Source organism: Sarcophilus harrisii, chromosome 4 (genome assembly GCF_902635505.1).
Source record: "Sarcophilus harrisii chromosome 4, mSarHar1.11, whole genome shotgun sequence".
Taxonomy (NCBI): Eukaryota; Metazoa; Chordata; class Mammalia; order Dasyuromorphia; family Dasyuridae; genus Sarcophilus; species Sarcophilus harrisii.
The window spans coordinates 67,546,122-67,572,633 of NC_045429.1; the positions used below are offsets into that span (position 1 = coordinate 67,546,122).

Consider the following 26,512-nt stretch of genomic DNA (forward strand, 5'->3'; position numbering starts at 1 on the left):
TTAGTTTTTGCTTTAATATTCACTACTAAAAAAAAAAAATCACTACCACTTCTCATAATGTAGCCTGTTCCTCTTTTGGATTGTTCTAACTATTAGGAAGATTTCCCTCCCTCTCTTCTCCCCTATCCCCCTTTCTAAATCCTAACAAAGTCTTATTTTTCTTTGTAACTTCTCACTACTCCTAGTATAGTCAGATTAAGCTACGTGAAGTATAGACAATCTTTTTTTTTTTTTTTTCTTCTTTTCTGACCTGGGAAGGAATTTTCTTTATGGATGGAGATTGAAATCTACTCTGCAAAATCAGATTAAACAGATGGACTGTATATGTCAGCACAAGATTTGAATTCTAGTCTTTCTGACTGAAGCAGCTAAGTGGCTTGGGGGTTAGAGCATTGGGCTTGGTTTCAGGAAGACTGTTCAAATCTGTTCTCAGACACTAGCCGTGTGACTCTGGGTAAGTCATGTAACCTCTGTTTGCCTTTGATGAATTGTAGAAGGAAATGGCAAACCACATCAGTATCTTTGCCAGGAAAACTCCATGAACAGCCTAGTGTGGTCCAGGGGGTCATGCAGAGTCAAGCACAGCTAAACAACTAAACAACAATAACACTTTCCCACCTTCAATCCAGCTGTTTTCAGTATATCATGTTGGACCTCAAAATGTGAAAATATTTGATTTCAATATTTAAGTAAATTTGGCACTTCCTTTAAGTGTACAGATATGTGAGGTATTAGACTTGTTTATGTACCAAATAATGCTTTCCTACCTTTCCAAGAGCTGTGAGATCAGAAAGCACTTTATAATTCTGAGTGTTTTCATATATAACGGTCTGTGTCTTATACTATCCAGGAATGATATTATATAATAAAACTTTTAAGAAGAAATGATCAATTCTAACAGTAAAATGAATAAAACTTAGAAATATTCATTCTCTGAATCATTTAAAGGAAAATGCTGTTGCTGAAGTATGTCCATGAAGTCTTTAGAGAGTAAAATCCATCCACAGTGACTTTTTAGCAGACCTTATAGCAACAGAGAGTTTTATTCCCAAACACTCAACCAGCTCCAGCCCAGTCCCACCTCCAGAAGAAAGCCTTCTTCCTAGATTCCTCTCTAATCTAAAAGTAGATCTATATGATCAGGAGAATTGAGTGCTTTCAAGAAGAGGACTTGTAAGAGCTTTCTTTATTCGTTTGCTTCTGCTTCTACCTAAGGTGCCACAACATCTTCCATTGGGGCCTCAGTAACCAGCTCTGTGAAACTCTCATAACATTGTGGCAGTTTTCTGGAATATCCAGGTATCATTTCTTTCTTACTGCAGAGCTTACAGCTCAATCTGAGTAAATGTTTAAATGAAGGGGAAGACAGAAAGGAAGGTTTAACCCTGGGACTAATCTGGGATGGGTGCCTGGGAGAATTTGACATTTTGTTCCAATAACTGCAGATGTGGTACTATTCCCAAGGCATTTTAAAAAGCTTTACATTAAAGAGCCTATTTTCATTTTAGTGGAAGAGGAGATACCCAAGTTTGTCATTTCAGATATAGATCAATTTTTTTGAAGACTGTTGAAAGGACTTAGATTTCAACCCATCTACTTGCTACATAGTAAACCTGTGCTTCCCAAGTGCTTCAGGAAATAATATAGGAAACAGGACTCGGCACAGGAAGGAGAGCAGATTAGACAAAATGTGGCCATAAGAGTCTGCCTCCATGCTTGGAAGGAGTCCATCTTCCTTAGAGAAATGATACAGATTACAGTCTTAATTTGCCTATAATGTGCATTTGAGAAGAGGAAAGGAATAAACATTTATAAAGTTCCTACAGTGTGCCAAGCGCTACGCTAAGCCCTTTACAGATATTATCACATCCTCACTAACAACTCTCTTGAGGTAGTTGCTATTATTATCCCCACTTTGCAATTGAGGAAACTGAGGCAGACACTTTAATATAGCTCATAATTCTGCCATTTTTAGTTGCTCTGAGCATAGAAATTGGACTTCATCTCTTGTTGTTGGACAACACCTCGTGATGTTATGGAGGTGTAATTGGAAGTCCTTTGATGAGACCTGTAGCTCAGATTAATGATAATAAAAGTAGATCAAGATTATGTTCAAGGGAACATTGATGATAATGATGTTTGGGAGACATCTGTGCAGTTGACTCTAGGTGATCAGTAAGACTTCAAAGTTACTGCTCTTGTTACCTCTACATGTGGTATATATCATATCATTCTTGTGCCCCTAATCCCTCAAGACCTCCCCATTCCTTCAAGATGAAGCCCAAACTCCACATAGACTTATGCTAACTGTACCTGCCTAGTCCTGTCTTGCCTTGCTCCCTCCAGGAAAACTTCTTTTCCATTGCCCTTATTCACATCCAACACTTCTCCCACCTTTGTATTATTTGTCTTTGCAGAATATCTTCCCCTTGCCCTGAAATGCCTGCCTTCCCTTTTCCTCTTTTAACCTTAATCTTTTAATGAGTGTAGTCTCAGTCAAACTGAGACCTATTAAAGATCATGGCTTAAAAAGGCTATGGTCTCCTGCTGCACCCAGGGCCATCTCTAGTCATCCTGGTCTATATCTTGCCCACTAGACCCAGATGGCTCTGGAGGGGAAAGTGCGTCAGGGGACCTGGCACAAGTGAGTTTCAATCCAACTCATTTGCATGTCCTAGTCATCTTCCTGATGTCATATAGTCCCCTTCAAGAATGAAGTACCAACAATTTACCTGTCCAAATGTCCCTCTTCCATGAAAGCTTCCCTTCAGAAGCTGGAACCATTGATGCTAGGTTTGAAGTTTTAGAGTTTCAAGGGACCTTAGATGCCATTGAGGGTATTCCTTCCCTCTTCTCTCTTCAGGTAAAAATGATAAAACTGAGCCTAGTAAGAGTTGTAACTGGACTGAAGCAGTTAGAGGTAGAGGCAAGATTTGAACCCATGTCCTCTGGCTCCAGAGCTAATAGTTTTTTCATTACACGAAGCTGATTCTTGTAATGTTGCATCACAGTTTATATTTCTTATATCCAAAATGTTGATGTCTCTTCTTCCCATCTCCTCCTTGATCATTTCCAGCTTGTCTTGGTTCATGAACCTTACATTTCAGGTTCCTTTGCAACACTGATCTGTACAGTATCAGATTTCTCTTTTGTCATCAGACACATCCACAATGGGCTTCCTTTGGCTTCATGATACTATAATTCCTTGTAGTTACCCTCCACTCTTCCCCAGCAGTATATTGGACACTATCAGACACAGGGGTTCATCTGATATCATCTTTTTTTCCCGTCATTTTAATAGAATCCATGAAGTTTTCTTGGCAAAGAAATTTGAACGGTTTGCTATTTCCTTTTCTAGTTTTCATTTATCAGAACTCTTCATTATGATTTAGCTAGGATATTCCTGCATGGTGTAGCTCATAGTCAATACTTTTAAAGAAATTAATCCATACTATAATGGCGTTGAAACTTAAATGTTTTGTCCCCAAAATGAGAAGACAGGACTCCCTGGAAAAGCCCCTCTCTTTAGGAAAGATTAAAGACAAAAGGAGAAGGGGAATGCAGAAGATGAGGTGGAGAAATAGTGTCATGGAAGCAATGAACACGAACTTGGATAGACTTTGAGAGAAAATAGAGGATAGAAGGACCTGACAGGCTGTGATCCATGGTATCACAAAGTCAGAAACAACTGAACAAGAACAATTTTACCTGCCTTATAATTTTTGTCTAGTATAGTATTGCACATCTTTCTGGCCTGTTCTACTACCAAGATTGTGAGCTTAGTAAAGGGCAAGGACCCCATTCTTCTTTGATCTTCTCGCAATTATTTGTGAGTGTGGCAGGTACTTATTAAATGATTATTAGTTGAATGATTGTTCTCAACATTTACATTATAATAGATTGTCTTTGTATTTGTAAAATGATTAGATTTTTATAGATCTCAGCACTAAAATTTTTTCCTTCACATTTCCCCTTAAATATGGACTTATCTCTTAGTAAAATACTTTTGGTGCACAAAATTCACCACACTAGTTTGAGTACCATTAGTTCCTTCAAATATTTTGGCTTCCCTTTCTCTCTAAGGCAGCAGCTGCTACTCTGTTAGAAGAAAATATCATGTCTGTATTTTCTTCAAAAAGAGCTGCCCATCTGATTTCATTTTTGTCAGAATAGGCGTTTGAAGGATGGTGGAAGGGAACTAAGTAGATCCAGCATTTGGAGACAGTTTAGGTTCTATTTTTAACTATTAATTACTGACAAGATGCAGCATAATATAGCTGATGCAAAGCTGCCTTTAGAACCAAGGAAGATCTGAATTCCAATCCCTGCCTCCACCCCAAATATACAGCTAGCAATCACTTCACCTTTCAGTCCTCAAAAGCACGAGTATCAAACATGCAAAAAAATTGCAATTTTAAAAATAGTAGTTGAATAAAGACTCAGTAGAGAGATTAAGTAGGGCAATGATGTGGTCAGATCCATGTTTAAGGAAAATTACTTTGGCAAGTTGTAGAGCAGAGGTATCAAATCACAGCCTGGTGTGGTCAAAAACAGATTAAAATTAATTGGGAAGTATTTGGTAAAATAAATAAAAATACAATAAAACAAGATAACATTAATTTTAAAGCTCGGTTAATATTGCTAAGCCCACAGGGACTCGGGTATGAATTAGTGGCTCTTATTTCTATTTGAGTTTTGAGTTTGACGCTGCTGACATGGAAGATTGTGTGGAGAGAAGAGATTTGGAGGTGAGAGGTAAACTGGTGTGATACCCATGTGACATATGTAAGAGCTGTTGTGGAAACAGAAGTGATGAGATTTATTAGCACTTGATTGGCTTTACAGAGTGAGGAAGCACTCTGTAAGGTGAGGCGGGTAACCTGCATAACTTGAATTGCTGAGCTCTTACCTGTTAGTGTTCTCAGATACTCTTCCAGAATACAAGACCTGCCTACCCTCCATGAGGTGTTCTGGAGAATGGGGAGAAGAGCAGAAATTTCTCAGTGGCACCTGTGCAGTTGCCATGGGTGCTCATAGTATGAAGGTATAACTTTTGAGGGGCCCATCTCCCTTGATAGGCACACACTCAGCAGAGGGTTGGGGTGGAGTGAGGGGAGTGTAAAGAATATGGGTGGATATGGTCATGCGTCTCTTATGGAGTGGGTTGGTCCCTTCAGACTATAACCCACCATAAGAGTAGGTTTGATTGGTTGATCACTTCAGGCTGTCCTCCCAACTAGTAAGACTGCTGATAAATAGTATGATCTCATACACTCCTGGTGAGCCTTCTGAGGACACTCAACACTCTGTCATCAGCTGCCCTAAATGGGCACTCAGAACTGGACAGTAGTCCTCCAGCTATGGACTGACCCGGGTAGCTGTGGAATTAAATCAGATCAGGAAGTAAGCTCCTGTAGTTACTGTCATTGACTAAGATGATTTAAGACGAAGTCTGTCATCCGGCCTTAAACATGCTAAAATTAATAACAAATGAATATGACAACAGTGTTCAATCCTTAATATTTTTTACTTGCCCTCTCTCCAGCTAAATTCTGAAATGACTGAAACTAACAATTTTTAAAATCATATGATATGTATTCTTATCATAGTTAAGTGGGTGAATGACTGTTCACAATGTCAGGTAGATTGAATACATTCATTTATGAAAATTTTATGTATTTTTAGAAATAAACAATGGTACTGTTACAATTAAGTGTTCTCGATTTGTAGCCTACCTGGGTAAAAGGTTTTCAGAGATGGTGTAATTTGTCATTTCCTATTGGAAAGAATCTGAATATGTGTTTTAAGTATCAAATTACTGGAGAATTATATACTTCACTAGTATTATTTCCTTATTTAAAAAGTTGACCAAACCAACAATGGTTTGTATTAGCCATACTTCAAAAAATATTGACAGATTGATCTAAATATGTTCTTCCTTTCTCTGCTCTCCTCTACCCCTGTGGAAACAAGGCAGACTTTGCAGGTCTTATGCCTAACGTTACCTACCTTTGTGCCAGAAGACCCCAGGCCAGATCTGAGAGTGCTCAAGATACAGTAGCAGCAGGTTTGGTTCTGAAGATTCCAGAGGTGCTTTGTGCTGATGTGGTTTCAAAGATTGTTTTGCAAATAATTGAACTGTTACAATTGTTCAAGATGGTGATGGAACTAGCGGAAAAACCTTTTTGAAATCTGGTCTCCGTGGCATTACCTTGATCTTTCTTCTGTCAGTAATCACAGGCAGCTCGTTTTATTGGATTTCACACTAAACTTGTTATAGTCACAGTCACATTTTAGATGTACTTGAATTGCCTTTGACTGTTTCAGCTAATAGTGTCATATACTTTCTGTGTAATGGTGAAGAAACAAAACAGGTGGCTGGGGATAATTAGAATTGGAATTTAGCTCTCACCTTCAGTTCTCCTGACTTAAAAAAAAGAAAGAGGAAAGGAAGAATGTGTTAATCACTGAATAACCTCACAGCTGCTAGCTCACCAATTGTCCTCCTGTTTAGAATTAAGGGAAGCAGTCCCAAACTTTAGGCAGAAGTGACTTCATCTGCACAGTCCATCACTCTCCTTTGTATAGTGTTCACTTTCTTGATGAATGGTCTTAACTATTAAATGTGCTTGGATGGAGTTGATCTATGTTCCACCTCTGCAGCAGAAGCTATAGTAGATTGGGAATATTTTATAAATCTGGTTAGGATGGAAAGAAATTTGACTCAGTATTTAGGATGAAATTAATATATAAGATTTTTATTCTATTATGAGGTCTTAAATATAAAAAGGTTTACCTAATGATTCCTGCTCAGAATATTATTTTCAAACCAAAGAGGGAAAAGTTTCATCATATGACAGTTTTATCTTATTTTTATCACCATTTCATATCAATGGCCTCATGGTGCTGTCTTATTAGCTTTCTGGTCACGTTCTGCTAATAGCCAGATGGTGTAAGAATATGTTTTTCCTCCACCTGATTTAACTGGAGTTGATTATTCATATATTACAGGGGTTTTAATTTTAGAGAATAATTAGTAGAGACTGATTAGGGAGATATATCTAGGAGTCTTGTTTAAATACATGAGCATTGATCATGGCACATGTGGAATTGGTTACAATTTGGATTTCTGGTTGAGATTCTCTCTCTTTTTGTACCTTATTTGATTTTTGTTAGTTTAATAATTTGATATAAAAACCATGTTTGGATAACAGGAGAATCACTAAATTCTTGGCTGCCAGGGGTTAAAAGGCATTTGTAGAATTCATAATGTTCAAAGAAAAAGTTAATGACTTTTACTTTAAATCTTCATAATGGAATTCTCTCATACATACTTGCTGTGTGACTGCTCCCAGTGATCCAAGCAGTTCTTTAAAACCCTAAGGGTACAAAGAAATAGTCAGTCTGTATCAGAATAGAATTTATATACCAATGAAATACACTCCTGGTTCCTGTTCTCCTCTCAGCCTCTCAAATGTTATTCTTTTGTCTAATAACTTTCTTCTCCCTGTTATTTTGATTTTCAAATTCATTATGCATTTGAAGATCAGGAACTGTAGTGTGTGTGAGTGTGTGTGTGTGTGTGTGTGTGTGTGTGTGTAATATATAATATATAATATTATTACAAATACTGAATTACCCATTATACACAAAAAGGTAAGAATTAGAATTTTTATTAATTAGATACATTTAGAATGTAAACTTTTTGCATTTTTGTTTTTCTTCCTGGGTTATTTTTACCTTCCGAATCCAATTCTCCCTGTGCAACAAAAAAACTGTTTGGTTCTGCACACATATATTGTATCTAGGATATACTACGACATATTCAACATATATAGGACTGCTTGCCATCTAGGGGAGGGGGTGGAGGGTGGGAGGGGGAAAATCTAAACAGAAGTGAGTGCAAGGGATAATGTTTTTTAAAAAATTACCCTGGCATGGGTTCTGTCAATAAAAAGTTATTATAATAAATAAAAATAAATTAATTAATTTTAAAAAATTAGATACATTTAATCCTATTTGGCTTAATCAATGAGACAAATTAATTTAAAATAATTGACTCTTTGAAGATTAGAGTAAACAAATTTCCTGAAGTTGATTCCTGGAATCAAGAGATAGATTCAGGTCTTCCAATTAATTTTAACCAAAGGTTTTGTGTTTTGGCTTGCAGGAGTCCTAGAGGATGATTTAGTGATGGAATGGACTAGTTCAAATGTTAGTCATGAACTCTCCACATTAATTGCCATCTTCTCACTCTGACCGAAGAGAGAGCCTGGGCTGAGGGATAAGGGAAAGCGGCCACCATGAAGCTGAAACAGCGAGCTGTCCTACTGGTCATCCTCATCATCATCTTTATCTTTACAAAAGTTTTCCTTATTGACAACTTGGACACGTCAGCTGCCAATCGTGAGGACCAGCGGGCCTTTCACCGAATGATGGCCAGCCTCCGTGTGGAGCTGGATCCCCGCCTGGAACATACGTTGCAGTCTCCTTGGGAGATTGCTGCTCAATGGGTAGTGCCACGGGAAGTGTACCCAGAAGAGACCCCAGAGCTGGGGGCCATTATGCATGCCATGGCCACCAAGAAGATCATTAAGGCTGATGTGGGCTACAAGGGCACACAGCTTAAAGCCTTACTGATACTTGAAGGAGGACAGAAAGTTGTCTTCAAACCTAAGCGGTGAGTCTTCAAGGTAATGTGAGGAACCCAGCCGTCACACTTCAGGTAGCCCACATATCTGTGAATGTAACAAGCTCTCTTTATCTCGATTTCTTCTTTTCCAGAAGGAGAGCTTTGGACTAGGAGTACTAAGCTTTTATACTAAGGTCTGAGGGTTTTGTTTTCCATTTTAAGGAAAAAGCTAAGCTGTACAACTAACCACTAGAGTGACTTACTAAGCTATAGGATAAAACTAATATAAATGTGCAATCTAAATAATAAATATAAATATTTAAATAAGATTCAAGTTTAAGATAAAACTAAGATTAAAAACTGAAATGTGGAAAGGTTGACAGTGACATCTTCTGGCTCATACTGGGAACAACAATAATGATTTCCAGAGATGTTTGTGGCTTTATTATCCAGAGCTTATGGCCGTGCCAAAAAAATAGTAGATAGTTAAGCTGATAATTGTCAGTATGTGTGAACTTGAACGATGACTAGTTCCCAATTGGTGTGAATCATGAACCTCCTGAAGTGGTCGCATGTATTTGAGTTCAAACTAGTCAAAGATGATGTAAAATATGGCTATTGGTTCTAACCCAGTAGAAACCTACACTCCCAATAAAGGGACTAGTATAGGGCATTCATTATTCACAGTAATAGGGACCTTGCTGTAATATGGAATGTGAGGATATATATGTGTTTTTTGCCAGTAATACCAATGAAATCCCTCAAAATCTGTCAGATTCTCAGAGTACTTTCAAATAGTGAAGACACTTTCCAATTCCATAATGCTAGCTTTTGAGAAAAGTTTGTTTCTGTATTTTTCTGTATTCTGCAGTTTGAGAGAACAAGAACTAGGAGCAAAGAAACATAGAAGCATTAAATATGATCCTTTTGGCAGGTAGACATAATTCAGCTGAAGGGCATGATGGAACTGAGGCAAAGGAAGGACACCTGCTCCTCCATTAGCTGGGGAGTGCAGAGTATGATAAGAAAATAATTGAGAGGCATTAACTGGCATTTAAAGTTTTGTGTTTGGTAGATAGTGATGATAAAGGTTGCTTTTGTGAAAATAACAGAACTAAGGGAACTTTAGAGCTGGAAGGAAATTTAGAGATTTATCTGATATGATCTCTCATTTTATGGTGAGGAAACCAAGACTCAGAGAAACCCAGTTCCCTTTCCATTCTACTATGCAGGAAATATATTTGTTTTCCTAATTGGTATAGAAACTCCTCCAAAGTCATTAAGCAGGTACTTTGCAGAGCCAATGGGAATTATATAGAATCAGATCTACTTCCTGACTTATAGGGGCTTATAGTCTGAGAGACTGTGCTGAAGGAACACAAATAAAGCACAAGAAGTAAAATTATAGATGTGTATCGAAGGCAAACAAGTGGATTACATTCAGACATTCACACCAGACAAGATGGCCAAATGGTAGATTTTGTGTAGCATTTGAGACCCAAAATGAAATGTGAGTGAAGACTTAGAAGTAGGTTATGATAAATAGAGATGAATTTACCTTGGAGAAGAAGAGAGAACAGAGTAATGATAAGGAAAGATAACAATAGGCTTCCTATGCACTGGTGGGCCAAATCCAAAGACTGGCTAAGACCCTGTCTCCTTGAGATCTTTTAAATACCCAAGTGAAGACCTATAGCATTCCTCCTTTGGACCCTAACTACAGCTGCAGTCCTTTTTCAGCTCATCCTTCCTACATGTTGCATAGTCAAATTAATCCTTCCCAAACATAAACTAATCAGTCTATTGCCCCTACTCAGATAACTTTGGTGACTCTGATACAGAAGCAGAGCAGCTAGATTGTGCAGTAGAGAGAGGACTGGGCTTGCAGGCCTCTGAATTCAAATTTAGCCTCAAAAATTTATTAGCTGTGTGACCCTGGGCAAGTCATTTAATCTCTGTTTGCCTCAGTTTTCTCATCTGCAAAATGGAGCTAATAGTAGTACTTTCAGGGTTGTTGTGAAGATCAAATTAGAGAATATTTGTCAACTGATTAGCACAGAGCCTGGTATATATTAGGCATTATATAAATGCTAGTTTTTGTTGTTCTTAATTTCAGAAAAGATGAGCCCCATCTCACTTAGCTAGTCTTTAGTTTTCCCCTGAATATAGTGGGTGTACTCCCACTTCTAATACACATGCAGGATGGTTGGCTACTAATTTAGATATTTGAGCACCAACTGGCTATTAATTGGGTGGGTCTCCATTCCTACCAGACTGCCATACAAGAGGAGATTTGGTGAGCTAGGGAAGGTGGAAGCTAATATACATATTTGCAGACTTTGGTTGCCTTGAATGGCCAATAAATTGTCATTCTTGACCCTTAGTGCTTCAGAAACTGGCATAAGAACAGATTAATGGCCTGAATCAGGCAATGATATTCTCTCCCAGAATATGATACAGTGATAGTTATGAGATGCACTTGGCTGTTCTGTCAGTGACTTAAGATGAATAACTCTGTGCTGAAAGGACTGGGACCCTCAACACTGTCACACAAGGAAGTCTGTCTCTCTTTAGGTCACCAGTGATCTTGGTTTATAACTTTACTTAGAGGGCCAGGTTCTTAATGTCCTCATCTCTGAGCAGTAGAACAAGTATAAGGAGTCTATTTGCTAAAGGCAAAATATCTAAACAGAGCCCCTCTTTTTTCTTATACATTGCCTCTGAGACTTTGAATCCACAGCAATGAAGCAGTGATTCTCTGCAAGCACTAATGGTGGCCATGGAAGCTAGTATGTATAGTGTAGGACTTCTTAAACTTTTTTCACTCAATAATCCCTTCTTGCCCAAGAAATTTTTACATGACTCTGGGTATATAAGTATATGAAATAGGTATATTAATCAAATATTTATTGATAATAAATCACAATTTCACAACCTCCATATTCAGTTACATGACCCTATATGGGGTTGTGATCCATAGCTTAAAAAGCTTTTTTGTAGTGTATGAGAAGCCAGTATGAAAGTAGGAAGTACCGGATTCCAGTTCTGCCTTTGACACATATTGGCTGAGTGACCCTGAACAAGTCCTGTAGCCATGGACAGTGCTCCTCCTCTCTGCTTCCCTACAGCCGTCTCCACCTTGGAGCTGGGAGGATGTGGAGGGGAGCTGCAGCAGCTTGCTTCTGTCTCAGTGTATCTTTGTTCCTCAGTTGCCAAATGAGACTTTCGGGTTCCACTTCCAGCTCAGGAAGTGTGGGGAAGGTGAGCAGTTACTGATTTGCATTTCTTGTACTAGGGAGGAGGAATGGTAAGGAAAGCCTCTTATTCCTGGTTATTTAGCTCTGTTCATGTGATGCTTCTGTCAGAATGACCATAGGAACCTAGGATCAGACAAACAAAGAAGTAGAAAATGCTTTAAAAAATCACTTAGCCCAATCTCCACATTTTATGAAGAAGAAACTGAAGCACAGTGAATTTAAATAATTTCTTCACATAATTAGGTAGTGGCAGAGCCAAGATGAAAATCCAGGGTCCCTCCCACTAGACAACATTTCCTGGGGCAGGTCTGAGAGAGTGAGAGAGCAAATGCAAATTTATTGCAAAGCATCTAATATATTTTGTCTTAATTAATTAATACAGATCTGAATTTAACTGAAGTTTCATCTCATCATTTGAACATAGGCAAAGATGGCAAAAAAAAAAAAAATAGAAACAGTTGATATTTTATAGGGGCTCTAGAAAAACAGACAAACTAATAGATTGCCCTGAATTAAACGTTAATTTTGAATTATACAAGAAAAATGATTGGCTTATCCATACCTTTGAATTTATAGTTCCATTATTGAGTCAATACCTCCAAGGAAATAAAAGATGGAGACATGGTCTAATATATACTAAAATATCAGAAGCAAAAAACTAGAATCAGGCAATGACTGAAAATTTGTTATATGAATGTAATGTAATATTATACCAATATTAGGATTTCAGATGGAGGCATAGGAAGATATATCTTAAGATTTAAAAAATTAAATAAACAAATCAAGCAGTAACTACCAAAGTAGAAAAGGAAGCTGATTCTGATTGAAAGTTGAAGTCTGGAATCTCATTGGTTTTTATCTACACAACATATAATGAAACTTAACTTCTCCCACATGAAGGAGACAAGGAGAATTATTGAGATAAAATATTTATTAAAATATATTTATTTCCTGTGGAGTCAATGGATTGGATATTTTTTCTTATTGTCCTTCTTTGTCACAAGAGAGTTCAGTAGGGGTTGAGGAGGAGAGCTGAAATAACTTTCATGTGAATACTGAGGACCTCAATCAAATGTAATTTAAAAAACAAAAATTAAGATATCCTGGGGATAAACTCTAGAGGCCCACTTTAATGCTGCCGTCTGTTAGCTATGTTTGAAGATCCTGATTGTTCCAAGGATTGACCAAAGCAGAATCTATGGGACAGAACTAGACTTGATGGGATTCACATTCTGTCTTTCTGCTTGGGCCTGTCTTTTGCAGGTATAGTCGAGACTATGTGGTCGAAGGGGAGCCATATGCTGGTTATGACAGGCACAATGCAGAAGTAGCAGCTTTTCACTTGGACAGGTAAAATGATTAGATTTTTTTACATATTCTTGGGATTTTTTCTTTTAAATCTTTCTCTCTTAGAAAGGAGTTGTAGTTTTCCTAAAGCATGTGACTCAATAATTTTGACTTAATTCTCAATTCGTTCTAAATTAATAGAATCCCATTGTTTTTGCACTATTCACATCTGTATGACAACATTGCTTCCCAAATGAATATTCTAACTCATGTAAACCATTTCAGTTCCTAGTAAGGCCTCTGTTGATTTTCAAGAAATGATGATGTATAATTGCTGGATTTATCTATAAGAACTAGATAAAGAAGATTTTCCTGTCCAAATAATGGATCAGCAAAGTCAAAAGTCCAAAATTCAACCAAAATAGCACAATTGAACTAGTTAGTAAAAGAAAGTACAATGTTGGATATTTCTAGCTTGACGGTCATGTTTTTTGATGTTAGAACAAGTAATAATGGTTTTACTCTATAAATTATGATACATTTATGAGTCTTTTGAAATCTCAATCAAAAAATCTTTACCTGGATTGAAATTAAGATCATCAATGGAAAGGGAGATATTAATTTTTAAATTTCCAAATTGGCTATAAGAATATTTTTTGGGACCAAAAACTTTTATGCTCTTTCTTATACTTGAGATTACATTTGCTATATTGACAGTCTAGAAAAATAAAGTTAACAGTCCTTGGACTTCTAAACCAAAGAGTAATGGCTCCATTGCCTTTAGCAAACGTTGCCTTTTCAAATATTAGGAGACTCAGTATGAATTGTTCTTTGGAGTTTTAATTTCAAACAGTGTAATTTTTTGTTAATGAAATTACTCTCACTGGAACTTTTAGACACATGCTTGTAGGTCTAAAAATGTCCTGCAAAATATTTTACTAATGACTTCTTGTTGTTTTTTTCTTTCATGATAGAATCTTAGGTTTCCGTCGTGCTCCCTTGGTGGTTGGGAGATTTGTGAATCTTCGAACTGAGATCAAGCCTGTTGCCACAGAGCAGTTACTGAGCACATTTTTAACTCTTGGTAAGGAAATTTAAAGCAATATTTAAATAAGAGATCATTCAGCCTACTGACTAGAAATGGAATAAACTAGATCATGCCTCTTATTCTAACATATGTGAGTAAGGAGTACGTCCTCTGTGCTTATCAGATTATTTTATCTGGACAGTGACATTCATTTTGAGACATCGTATCTGAAAAGTGATTGACAAAACAAGTTATGTTCAGATGAGAATAATAAGGACGTCACAAAATTATAAAGTTGGAAGGAGTTGCAATTTAGTTCACAAAAAAGAATCTCTACTCTTCTTACCTGCCAAATGATCATCCAGGGAAGTGGGAACTCACTATCTCCCAAGACAGCACCTTTTACTGAAGGTGTCTATACTCTATCACAAGAATAAATGAAGGAGCTGGGGATCCCCACTTAACCCAGAGAAGAGTAAGAGTGAGATTAGACACAACAGTAGTCTTCCAAGACATGAAGAGCTGTTTGTTTTATTGTTCCAAAAAAAAAAAAAAAGAAAAGCAAAACTAGCCCAGTCAATAGAAAGGGCAGAGAGGCAGTTTCTTATCAGCAGAAAGACTTTCTAGTAATCAGTGCCATCTGATAAATATAATGTGCTTTTGTCAGAAGTTGTGAGCCCCTACTCGGCCCTTGACAGATGGGCAGGATCCTTCGGGGGCAAGGGAGTGGTAGATTTGTGCACTGTGTGGGAAGGGAAACCGGATAACCTCTAAGCTTTGTTCTTACTCAGAGTTTTGTGTTACTATCTTCCTAACTCCTTTCCAAATGTTTTAATCCAAAACCCCACCAGATTTCCTTTTAACTGTGTTTTATATAGCCTAAATAAATTGATCTTGCTATTCATTACACACACAGCTCTTTCCTACCTCTCAGCATTTGCACTGGCAGTTTTTCATGCCTCACCTCTATTTCTTAGAATCTCTTGTTTCTCTCAAAGCTGGGCTCAAGCGATTTCTACACAAAACCTTTCCTAATTCACCCAGCAGCTGGTGTCCTTCCCCTAAAATGTATCTGATACTTTTATGCATACTAACTTGTGCACATAATATCTTTTCCAAATGAGGTCCAATCTTTGAAGGTGAGGACTTCTTCATTTTTATCTTTGTATCTCCATCACCTAGCATAGTGCCTAGCACATTTAACATTGCTCCAGCCATTGTCATTTAAATTTTTGAAAACTTCTCATTTTTATCATTTATCTTTTCTATAAAACCTTCATTTCTGAATATGGTCTTTTCCCCTCCACTGTCCAGAAAAACATTTTTTTTTTTTTGTCACAAAGAATTTTTACAAGTTATTTTTAATAAGCATTTATTATCTCTTTTATCTCCCCTCTGGGAATATGTTTTATAAGAAATTCTTGTAATAAATATACAAAGTCCAGGAAAACCTTTTCCAATATTGGCCATTAAATGTATGTTTCATTCTTTATTTTAAGTTTGGTAACCTCTACCTACAGATGGGTAACATGCTCCATCTGCAGTCCTCTGACCTTAGGGTTTGCTATTATGTTGATTAGAGTTCTTATGTCTTTCAAAGTTCTTTTTCGTTGTAATGTTGTTGTTAATCACATAGGTGTTTTTTTGCCTAATTTTACTCACTTCACTATACACTTAAGAGATCTTCCCAGTTTCCTCTGAAACATGTCTTTCACTATGTAGTATTCTATACATTCACAGTCCACAATTTGTTTAGCTGTTTCCCAAAAGATGGGACCCCCCCCCCCAAATTCGTTTTCAGTTTGGGTCCACTACAAAAAGGTACTATTACAAGTACTTTTGTATGTGTAGATCCTTTTCTTCTTTCTTTGATTACTTTGGTTTAGAAGCCTAGTAGCTGTTTATTTGGGATTTCCACTTTTTAGCTTTCCTGTATCCCTGGACAGTATAAGCCTAAGTGTTTTTTAGAATGTCTGGACTAGTTAAGAGCTCAGCTAATAATGCATCAATGTACCTGTTTTCCCATAGCTTCTCCAACATTTGTCATTTTCCTCTTTTCTTCTTTGCCAGTTTGATGGGTGTGAAGTACATTTCTTAATAATTATGATAATTTGAAACATTTTTTTCATATGGTTATTTGAAGCTTTGCTTTCTTTTGAAAAATTTTTCTTCATGTCCTTTGATAAATTATATGGGAAATGGTTTGTATATAAATATGCATCATTTCCTTATATATTGTGAATAGGAGATCTTTATCAGAAATTTGCTGCACAGACATTGGCCTATATCTAATTTATACCAAATTGCTTTCTACTTTTCCAAGAAAAATTAGGTCAACAAAATTAACCAACATATCACTTGATTCTGACAGTATATAAACTATTTCACGTCTATCCTATTTCTGCAGAGAGAAGAGAGATGTATTTTCTAAACTCTTCTAAGACCATACTTCTTAGTTATTATAATTATACAGCATAGAATTTGGGAGTTTTTTGTCCTTTGCATTCATATTATTTTAATTGCTGTGTATCTTATTTTCCTTTTTCTTCTAATTTACCTTGCATTAGTTCATGTAGGTCTTCCTATGCTTTTCTGAATTCTTCATGTTCGTCTTTTCTCTTGGCACAGTTTCCATTATATTATTTCCATCCCATAAAACATATATTTATTTGGTTCTTTCCCAGTCACTGAGACTTACTTTGTCTTTTAAAAAAGACAACTACAAGTGTTGCTGTAAATACTTTGGTGTATTTAGAAAAGGTATATTCTTTCTTTCATTTGCCTCCTTAGAGTATGTCACTTACTGATGAGATCTTGCTCAGAACATTTTGATTATTTCTTATAAATTTGAATTCCAAGTTGTTTTCTAGCATGAGTAAACCAATTTACATCTCCATCAAGAGTTTAGAGCATAACAGTCTTTTCACAACTTCTCTAGCATTGACGAGCACAGTTCAGTCTTTTATTATTTTTGCCATTTTGCTGGGTGTGAGATAAACTTCAAAGTTGTTTTGATATAAATTTTTCTTATTACTGATTTGGAATAATCTTCAATATAATTACTAATAATTAATAGTACAAATTACTAATTGCAATTATCCTTTTGAGAATGGTTTATTTATAAAATTTTTACTTCTGATCCTTTGAAGAATAGCAACCAATACTATTTTGCATGAAATTCCCACTATAAAGTCATTTTAAAGAACAGAGGAAATTCTAAGGACAAGAGACTCTCCTCTTTACTTTTCATTTTTTCTTTATGCTTGTTCTTAAAAGATCTTTTCTATTCCTACTTTTTCAGCTATTGCCTTTGTGTAGGTCACATCCAAATCTCTGTCTTTATCAATCCATTTGTATATCCATTTGGTATTTCATACTCATCATATCTAAAATCAAATTAATTTTTTCTCTTAATGTCAATGCCTTTTCCCAAATAACCTGTTTCTATGAGTTTCATATTATTTTTCTAGATAGTTGGCTTTGAAAACCTTACTGTCATTTCTGTCTTTTCACTCTCCCTTAGTCTTCACGTTTTATTGATAACTCAGGCCTGACAGCTCTTAGTAATCGTCTGCTTCCATTTCTTTAGGATCTCTTCATGTATGTCTTTTTTTTAAAAAGGCCCTTTTCTCTTCTTATTCTCTCATCTACATTGTCCAAAATAGGAGATAGTTTGAAATAGTCTTCTCCCTTATTTCTTCCCTTTCTTTGCACTCCTTCCCTTCTGTTCCTTTCCCTTCTCCCCTTTCTTCTTTCTTTTCTTACTTACTTCCTCCCTTCCCTTCTCTCCTTTTTTCCTTTCCTCTTGTTCTCTCCTTTTCTTTCCTTCTTCATCTACTCCTTTCATTGGTGAGAAGAGAGTGATGCAATGGAAAGAACATTAAGCTGCAACTCTGCAGGAAGATTTTTCTTTCTCTCATCTCTTCTTCCCTGGCTAAAGTTGTGCTCAAAACTTACCGCCCCCTGTAGCATCTTTTATAATATAATATATAATGAATATAATATAACTTCAAGCCTTTAAAGTACTCCTACTCTGTGCATGGCAGTGGGCTCGATATTTGACCTACTTGGCAGTGATGTATCATGAAAAAGACAAAGTTTATTTGTGTTTAAACCAAGCTCTTGGTTTGACCCCAGCATTCAGGCCCCCGTTCTCATCATGGAGCCGTTTTACGATGTTTGGGGGGGCGTGACTGAGCTTTTCCATTTCTCCCACATTATATTTGGCCTCTTTCTCTCTCCAAGGTAACAACACTTGCTTTTACGGGAAGTGTTATTATTGCCGAGAAACGGAGCCCGCCTGTGCGGATGGAGACCTCATGGAAGGGTCTGTTACCCTGTGGCTTCCAGATGTCTGGCCGCTGCAAAAACACCGACACCCGTGGGGCAGGACTTACAGGGAGGGGAAGCTTGCCAGGTAAAAGTCCTAGAGCTGGGGGCAGGCGGCAGGCTGCTAATTAATCCCCCCCCTTGGGCTCAGTCTGGTGCCCGCTGGCTCGGAGGCTTCGGGCACTCAGAGGCTCCGTGGGGCCGGGCAGCCAGCGTGAGCCTGCCGGGCAGGGACTCTGGCTTCTCTTTGTTTTGAACAGTGCCCAGCCCAGTGTTGGCGCTCAGTAATAACCGTGGTGATGCTGCCTGCCTCCAGGTGGGAGTACGACGACAGCTACTGCGACGCCGTGAAGAAGACGTCCCCCTACGACTCCGGGCCCCGGCTTCTGGACATCGTGGACACTGCGGTCTTTGACTATCTGATTGGCAATGCCGACCGCCACCACTACGAGAGCTTTCAGGACGACGAGGGCGCCAGCATGCTTATTCTCCTGGACAACGCCAAGAGGTGCGTCCGTATTCGTCGGAGAGCGGCTCGCGTGCCCCAGAAAGAAACCCGGTCCCAGGGTCAGACATGTGGCCGCAAAAGGTTATTGGGAACCATTCAGAGGTGGGGCCAGGAAATGGCCGGCAGAGATCTGGGGTGGGGCCCCTGTTAGTGGCCCCCACCTGTCTCCGCTTTTGCCGCTGCTGCCTTTGGGCATTCTTTGTTTTTCTGTGTTTTGCAGCAATATAATGGTCTTAATGTTGTTTGATTTAGAGCACTCAGGGAGGATGGGGTCTTCTTGGGGTGTGAGGTAGAAGGGGGCAGAAAAACCAGGAAAGCCTGTTGAGTTTTTATAGCTTCTTCTTTGGGACAAGCAGAAACAGACATTAGAAAACAAAGCCGGACCCAGATCCAGTACATGGGTCACTGTTTAGGGACTGGTGCTGATTCATGCCCACAGGAGCTCCTGAGGAACTGATGATACTCAAACTCCCTACAGCAAGAAAGGGGGCTTTTGGCCCCTGTCACAGGCCTTACTCTGGCCAGATCACTGAGAGCCTGTGGGCTGCTTCTAGCTTTTCTGTTTAATGGGACAGAGACTTCTGAGGTTCTTACAGCAATGGGATGTTTTAAGCAATATGGAATTCCTTCTCAGCTCTGGAGATATTTAAGGGGAGGAGTTCAATCTGCCCATTACTTGGATTTAAGATAGAACCCCAAGGCCAAAATTCTGCAAACAGAAGATTGGATCTACTGAAAACCCTCAAGAATTATCTACAGGTCTTAGGTAGGCATTGTGTGGAGAGTTCAGGGCCTGGAGTTAGGGTGTGATGAGTACAAATCTAACCTCAAATATTTACTAGCTTGTAACCCTGACAGGTCATTTTATCTGTTTCTGCTTTAGCTTCTTCAACTCTAAAATGGTGGTAATAACAGCACATGCTGCCCAGAGTTGTTGTGAGATCTAATAATATTTGTGAGGTACTTAGCACAGTACCTGGTATGTATGATCACCATCTTCCCTTTCTTCTTCTTCCTCCCCTTTTTCCTCCCTTTTTCTTCTCCTTCCTCCTTTTTCTCCTTTTCTTTCTCCCTCCTCCCTGTCTCCTTCCCTCTTTCCTTCCATATTTCCTTCTTTCCTTCCAAATGGGAAAGTTGAACTAGATACAGGTTCCTTCCAGCTCCAGGCCCACAATGTTGTCTTTTCTAAGCTCCTTTCTGCTGCCATCCTTTTCTGTGGAAGGGAGAATATAGTTCTCCACCTTGCCCCTACATAGAAACTTCCCTGTCAGTACTTCTTCCTTCTCCTTCTAACATCAGAAATGACTTGCCATCTTTGCCCTTTCCACTCAGATTTTTAGTGAAATGTCAAGTCACTTTTCCAAAGGTCAGAGGGGAGGGCTGCTTTTATTGACAGTGGGGCCAGTGCCAGGGCCAGGGAGGCTAGACAAGTTTGCAAAATTGAAGGTGCAATGGACACTGACACTTATTCAACTTCAGATTTCATTTGTTCAGAGGTGCAAATAATTTAACACCTGATATAGTAGATTTAGTTGTTCTCCATATTGTTTTAGTTATGGCTGTCTAAACATTGCCCTTTGGTGATTGGGAGAAGAAGAAAAATTAATCTATGATTATTTAACAGAAAAGTTGTTTTCATCTTTCTCTTTGGCTAAAAAATCTTTGGGGATAAAGAAAAACTTACTCTTAATTTCTTTCTTTTTCTTGTAAGATTTGGGAGCAAAGCAGAGCCTAATTCTGATTAATACTCCGTCTCTCCCATGTTTTCCGAGGTACTTGATGGTGCTTACTAAGTGATGGCAGTAGTGTGATATTTGACTGGCACTCAGAACGTAGCAAGTGCTACATCACTGCTTTTGGGGGAAAGTTTCACACTGCTCCTGGGAATACTGAAGCTGCTCCTTAAAAATGAATGCACAGCATTTGCTAAAAGTGCCACCATCTTGTACCAAACATGGGGTACCCAGTGCTCTGGGAATGGCAGAAGCCTACCAGCATTGCTGCTGCTTCTCTGACTCACAGTCAAGCCAGTCCAGAGTGCCAGCATCTCTTGAGGCTTTCTGATACCTGTTTGGACCCTAATTATTTATAGCAGAATTTTACCTTGGAATCATCATTGTAGCTGTTTTATCATTTTAAAATGCAGATTTGTGCTGTGCATTGTTCCAGTGTGACCAGCGGCTGTTTCATTTCCAGAATGGAATGTGGAGAATGTGGTCCCTCATTTCTGTCTCTAAATTATCTGCCAAGATCATTTTAACACAAATGCTTGATATGCAATGAATCGGGCTCCCCTGAGCTTCTGTAAAACAGGGAGGAGACTACTTTGGGAGAGGAAGTATTCTGGCAAGTAACAGGATGAGCCTCTCCTTTGTCATTTTGGTGGACAGTGAGGCAATCCTTTTGAAATCTGCTTGATTGTAGAATGGTCTGTATGGAGTCTGTAACTTTTGTCCTCCCCTTTCCTGAAATTGAACCTCTCTCACCACCACAATCCCTTTTTTTTTGACCCTTATTGCTGTTTTATATCATTGAATCATATAAATTCAATTATCTTATGGTAAATGGCGGTACTGGACCGTCTTGGGAGATCTTGATAGGAGAAAGGAGTTTGGAAAGGGACTGTCATTTTTATTTGTTAGATACTCAGAACCAGCCACTGGGGATCCTGTGTCTGGCCATACCCTGTTTATTTTTTAATTTCAGTGATTGGAGCTTGTATAGCATGAACTTATCTGGGACCAGTTTTAGGATTCTTTGCAGAACTTGCTGAGGTTAAAAAGAGTGTTGGCTCTTCTGAATCTAATCCACTGACTTCTCATTTATTTTTCAGCTTTGGAAACCCTACTCTGGATGAGAGAAGCATCCTCGCCCCTCTCTACCAGTGCTGCATGTGAGTTAAACCTTCCCAGACAAAGCTGGCATGTCACACCTCTGTCACACTGACCCAGGCAGGACATAAGCCTCCCAACCCAAAGTTCTGTGACAATTGCAGAAGTTTGAAGTCAAAGCCAAAGGCAATTTTGCTCTCATGTTTTTCATATTTGTTTTTTCTTTAAGCACATTCATTTTAGAACCTACAGTATAAAAGGAAAATGGGATGCTGACTGTGAAACCTCTCCCTAATTTGTTTTTACTGATTTGAATATTCAAGAACATCTAGTAAGATTTTACTCCATAGAGAATACTACTACTACAATTAATAATAATAATAGCTAACACTTGATGTGAGTTTCTGCATTTGATCCCAACCAATCCAGAAAGCAGGTACTTTTTATCATTCCCTTTTTGCAGATGAAGAAACTAACCAAAGACAGATTTGGTGTCTTGTGCAGCATCTCCGAGCTAACTAGGACATACTGAGACAGGATTGGGATTCAGTTCTTCCAGACTTCAAAATCTGTGTCCTCTGTATTGTAAGCCCCGTATATCTCCCAGGGTACCGTCAGGAGTGTGACTGGTGGCAGGCATGCTTCCTAAAGTCCTCCTGATCCACAGGACTGGACATAGGAAGCAAGAAATCTAATTTTTCTCCTTTGATAGCATTAGATTCATTAGCAACTAATAATTGGAATGGAGTTGGCTTTGGGTTTTCTACAGATTGACAAAAGCAGAGACACAGACCAGCCCTAAATTTATAAATTAGCAAGATGTCTTCCTACTGACTATTCTTATATGTTCTTTCTCACAATGTGGGAAGGCTTAGCATAGTTCATGCCTTTCTCATATATGAGTGATTGAAAAGATGCTTCAGCTGGGTGGCCTGAGGACCGCAAGGACTGTAGTGCCCTCACTAATGCTGTCGATGAGGATTTCTTGCCCTTTCCTACCAACTCACTGATGCTGAGATTCAGTGTGGATTAGAGAACCCGGTCACCATTTATGACATGGTTTGTGCACTTTGAATTGCTAGCAAATTTTTTTAGAGTTCTAAATTGCTTACGAATGTGTTTCTGGAGCCCACCCCATTTATAAGTAGAAGATTCCCTGTACATTGACTAAAACTGTACTGTCAGGGTTTTACTTTAGCTTACAAGCATTCATTAAGCACTTATGTGCTAAGCACTGTACTGCACTGAGCACAGAGAGACAGATGTGACATATTTCCTGCTCTCAAGGAACTTGACCGCCTTTCACTGAGGCTGAGTGTTGGGGCTACAAAGAGGGAGAGAGTAAATGAATAGACAGATAGATGAATGATAGAGATTGATGAATGATAGATGGAGGTATAGGTATTCACAGAATAAATAATGGTACTTTGGAGGAAAAAAGGCATTAAATGCAGCTTGGATTCTGAGAGGCTTCTAGGGGGTGCTTGAGCTGACTCAGGAGAAGGAGTGTTGGGTGTGAGGAAGAATGAGAAAGTCACTTTGACTTAGCTGTTGTGCGTGGAAGGCACGGTAACGTATAGTGAAACTGGGAAGGTCTGTGGGAGCCAGCCTGCCTAGAGCGGCAAATGCCGGGCAGGAGATGGAGGCAGGGCAGCCCCTGGCTCTGCTCCTGCCTCCCCTGGGAGACTCTGACCCGAGAAAGCACCATCCTTACACAGAGCCACATGGTCCCCCCGACTTGGCTTGGCTTTGGCTTAGAAGGCCTGTCTTCTCGCTAGTCTTAGATTTAACAAGAGCTTAGTCCACCGGCATTTGCCAGGGGCCTGTTTGGAGCCAGAAGAAGGGCCGAAGTGTGCCCCTGCCCTCGGGGCTCACCCTTGTCCTCTGGGTCAATGAAATAGTCAGAAGGGCGGTCCCAGGGGGGAGCCAGCTGGGTCCCGGCAGAGCTGGCGCAAGGCAGGAGCAGCCACACTCCTGGCAGGCTTCCTCCCAGTGACCGACGCTCACCTCTTGTTTTCCAGAATTCGGGTCTCCACCTGGAACAGGCTGAACTACCTAAAGAACGGTGTGCTGAAGTCTGCCTTAAAGTCGGCCACGGCTCACGACCCCATCTCCCCCGTGCTCTCTGACTCCCATCTGGAGGCTCTGGATCAGCGACTCCTGAGCATCTTGGCCACTGTGAAGCAGTGCACCGATCAGTTTGGGACAGACGCTGTGCTGGTGGAGGACAGGATGACTCTCTCCCACTTGTAATTTTAGTGGAAAACAATTGAAACTTCTTTTTACAAATGATAGAGAAACAGCACAAATGATTCCAAAGGGATGGATGGGCAAAGACTGGCAACACGATCTCTGGCCACAGGGGACGGGCAGCCTTTGGGTCTCGGGCTTTCCCGTGACGAGCTAAAGCACTAACTGAAAGCTTCAGGCCGTCGTGAGGCCCCTGCACGGCCCCTGACATCGCTGGCACTGCCCCGTTTTGGCGTGTCCATCTCTAGTAAAGGGCATCACAATAATACCTGGTGTCCAGTTGCAGAGGACTAATCGAAGCCTGGAGTCGGAACGTGAATCCCAGAGGGGTTCTGGAGTGTGTGTGTGTGTGCGCTTGTGTGTTTTGGTTGAACCCCTCAGTCCTTCCATCCTTTGTCCCCTCTGCCTCCCTTCCTTTACTCATCATCTAAAGAGACTTGAACGTGTTTCAGATGCAGTTTCAGCAGTTTGGTTCTCCCTGGAGACGGCATTCCCCCCTCTTAGAGAGGTGGCCGTGGTGGCGAGCAAAGCCATCGCCAAGCAAACAGAGCCCACACCTTTGGCGCACGGGGCCCCCCTGCTCTGCCCTTTAGCAAACCCTGTGGTTGCTAGAATGAATCTGCCCTCCAAGAACAGAAGCAGGAAGTCACCCTCATTTAGAGTCAGGTTAGGTTCCTATGCATTCGGGATTCCTGGGAGAAAGATTCCATCCACTACTGCAAGAAATGTAAAAGCTTCCAGCACCGCCCCCGGCGTCTGGAGCACAGGCTTAACTTTTGCCCCAAGCAGGCAGAGGCTTTCCCGGTGAGCAGGAAAACTGGAGAAAGAAGTGAGGGTGGCCCGGCCCGGGCCGGGTCCTCCCTGCGTCTGGAAGAGAGCAGCCCTGGGTGTGGTAGGAGAGCCATCAGGGACGGCTGGGGTCAGGCGCTCTCAGAGGCCCCGGGCACCTCAGAGAGTCTGGAATTCCTTTGCCTTTAAGGCTCGGCTCCATGGGGGATCCAGAGTCACGGAGACTTCTCAGGCCCTCAGAGGAGAGTGCTCCGGGGCGTCTCTGAGAAAACCCGATCCCTTCTAGGAACAGTCAGGGCTCCTTTTGTGACAGCCGGACTTGGCAAGGGATTGTAATTGGGGGCCTTCGGAAAGACTAGAGAGAACTGGCAGTGGCTTTCCCAACCTTTCGGTTGGAGTCGGCAGCGACGCACGTAGCCTTCAAGGCTCGCTTGTTTCATATCCCATCTCACCCTTCTTCTCATCTTATGTCCTGACCCTGCGTCGTGATATTCTGGCCGTGTTTCCGTAACTCCAGATTTGGGGGCCCTCAAGGTTGTTGTCACTAAAGCTTGTGTTTGTATTCTGGAAAAAAAGGCTCTGGATGTGTGAGGTAAACGGGCCTGATGGACTGTCAGCTCCAAGACTAGGCTTGTATCACTCCTGGGTCATCTGCTTCTGGTCCTTATTACTTTTCTAGGTTTATACTTCCCTTGATTAGAGACTATTATTTATATGACATAATTGAACGTGTTTGATCCCAGTCATTGGGAATCAGTTTAAATAGTCTTGAAACTGACTGCGGAGAGATAAAGCCCAGTTTTCTGAATTTAAGAGACAATATTGAGTAACCCTTTGGCAATATCATGGAAGTTGGACACTTTTTTAAAATCCCATGTACACATTATCTGAGACCAGCTCGAGAATGGGCTATTAGGGAAAAAAGGATTTTGCCATGTCAATGAAAGGAAAGTAGTCACACAAAATGCTGTCATTATGTCAAAGGGAGAAGCTTATTTCAGTTTCAAGATTGTTTACTTTGTGTATCCAGGAAAATTCTCGCATAGGCTGAGAGTCACTTGGATAGCACCTACCTTAAAATCTCTGGGAGATAGCTTCAGAGATAGAGTTGGATCTTAAGACTATTAGCTTTGCTCTTTATGATAAATGCTACTTTAATGCTATACAGATGCAAATGAATAAAAGAAGATTATGTGATCACATCTTTCCTGATATACCTCTTGCCTTTATGAGGTCAAACTGAAAAGAATGGAAACTTCTGAAAACTTGGGCATTTCATTCTGGTGATTGAAAGTAAATTATTCTGCTAAAGGAAGAAGAGAGAAAATAGAGGTGGCTTGGTTAAAATGGGCCTTTTTTTTCATTCCCAGAACATTGATTCACTTCCTTATTGCAACAAATTCATTGTTTCATTTTCCATTTCTTACCAAGCACAAATTCATGGACTTTGCGCCTCAGGACCAGAATAATAATTAAAGCTAGAGCTTTATTACTAAAATTAGATTTCTCTACCATTGATATGTAAGAATGTGTCCTATGTTAGGATTAAAGAGAATAGGGAAGGGGTTAGAAGACTCTAAATGAAAGTCAGCCATAAGTCAG

General features: G+C 39.7%; 1 protein-coding gene across 1 annotated transcript in view; it reads left to right on the forward strand.

Moving 5' to 3' along the window:
* FAM20B (FAM20B glycosaminoglycan xylosylkinase) overlaps positions 1–26,112 on the forward strand; it is a 34,357-nt gene extending 8,245 nt beyond the window's left edge. Inside the window, exons 2-8 of the mRNA XM_031936956.1 lie at positions 8,171–8,680; positions 13,153–13,239; positions 14,151–14,260; positions 18,449–18,620; positions 18,849–19,040; positions 21,874–21,933; positions 23,893–26,112. Of these exons, the coding sequence (XP_031792816.1) occupies positions 8,304–8,680; positions 13,153–13,239; positions 14,151–14,260; positions 18,449–18,620; positions 18,849–19,040; positions 21,874–21,933; positions 23,893–24,124 (1,230 nt within the window). The 5' untranslated portion in view covers positions 8,171–8,303 and the 3' untranslated portion in view covers positions 24,125–26,112. The remainder of the gene's footprint in view (positions 1–8,170; positions 8,681–13,152; positions 13,240–14,150; positions 14,261–18,448; positions 18,621–18,848; positions 19,041–21,873; positions 21,934–23,892) is intronic.
* Positions 26,113–26,512: the final 400 nt, after the last annotated feature.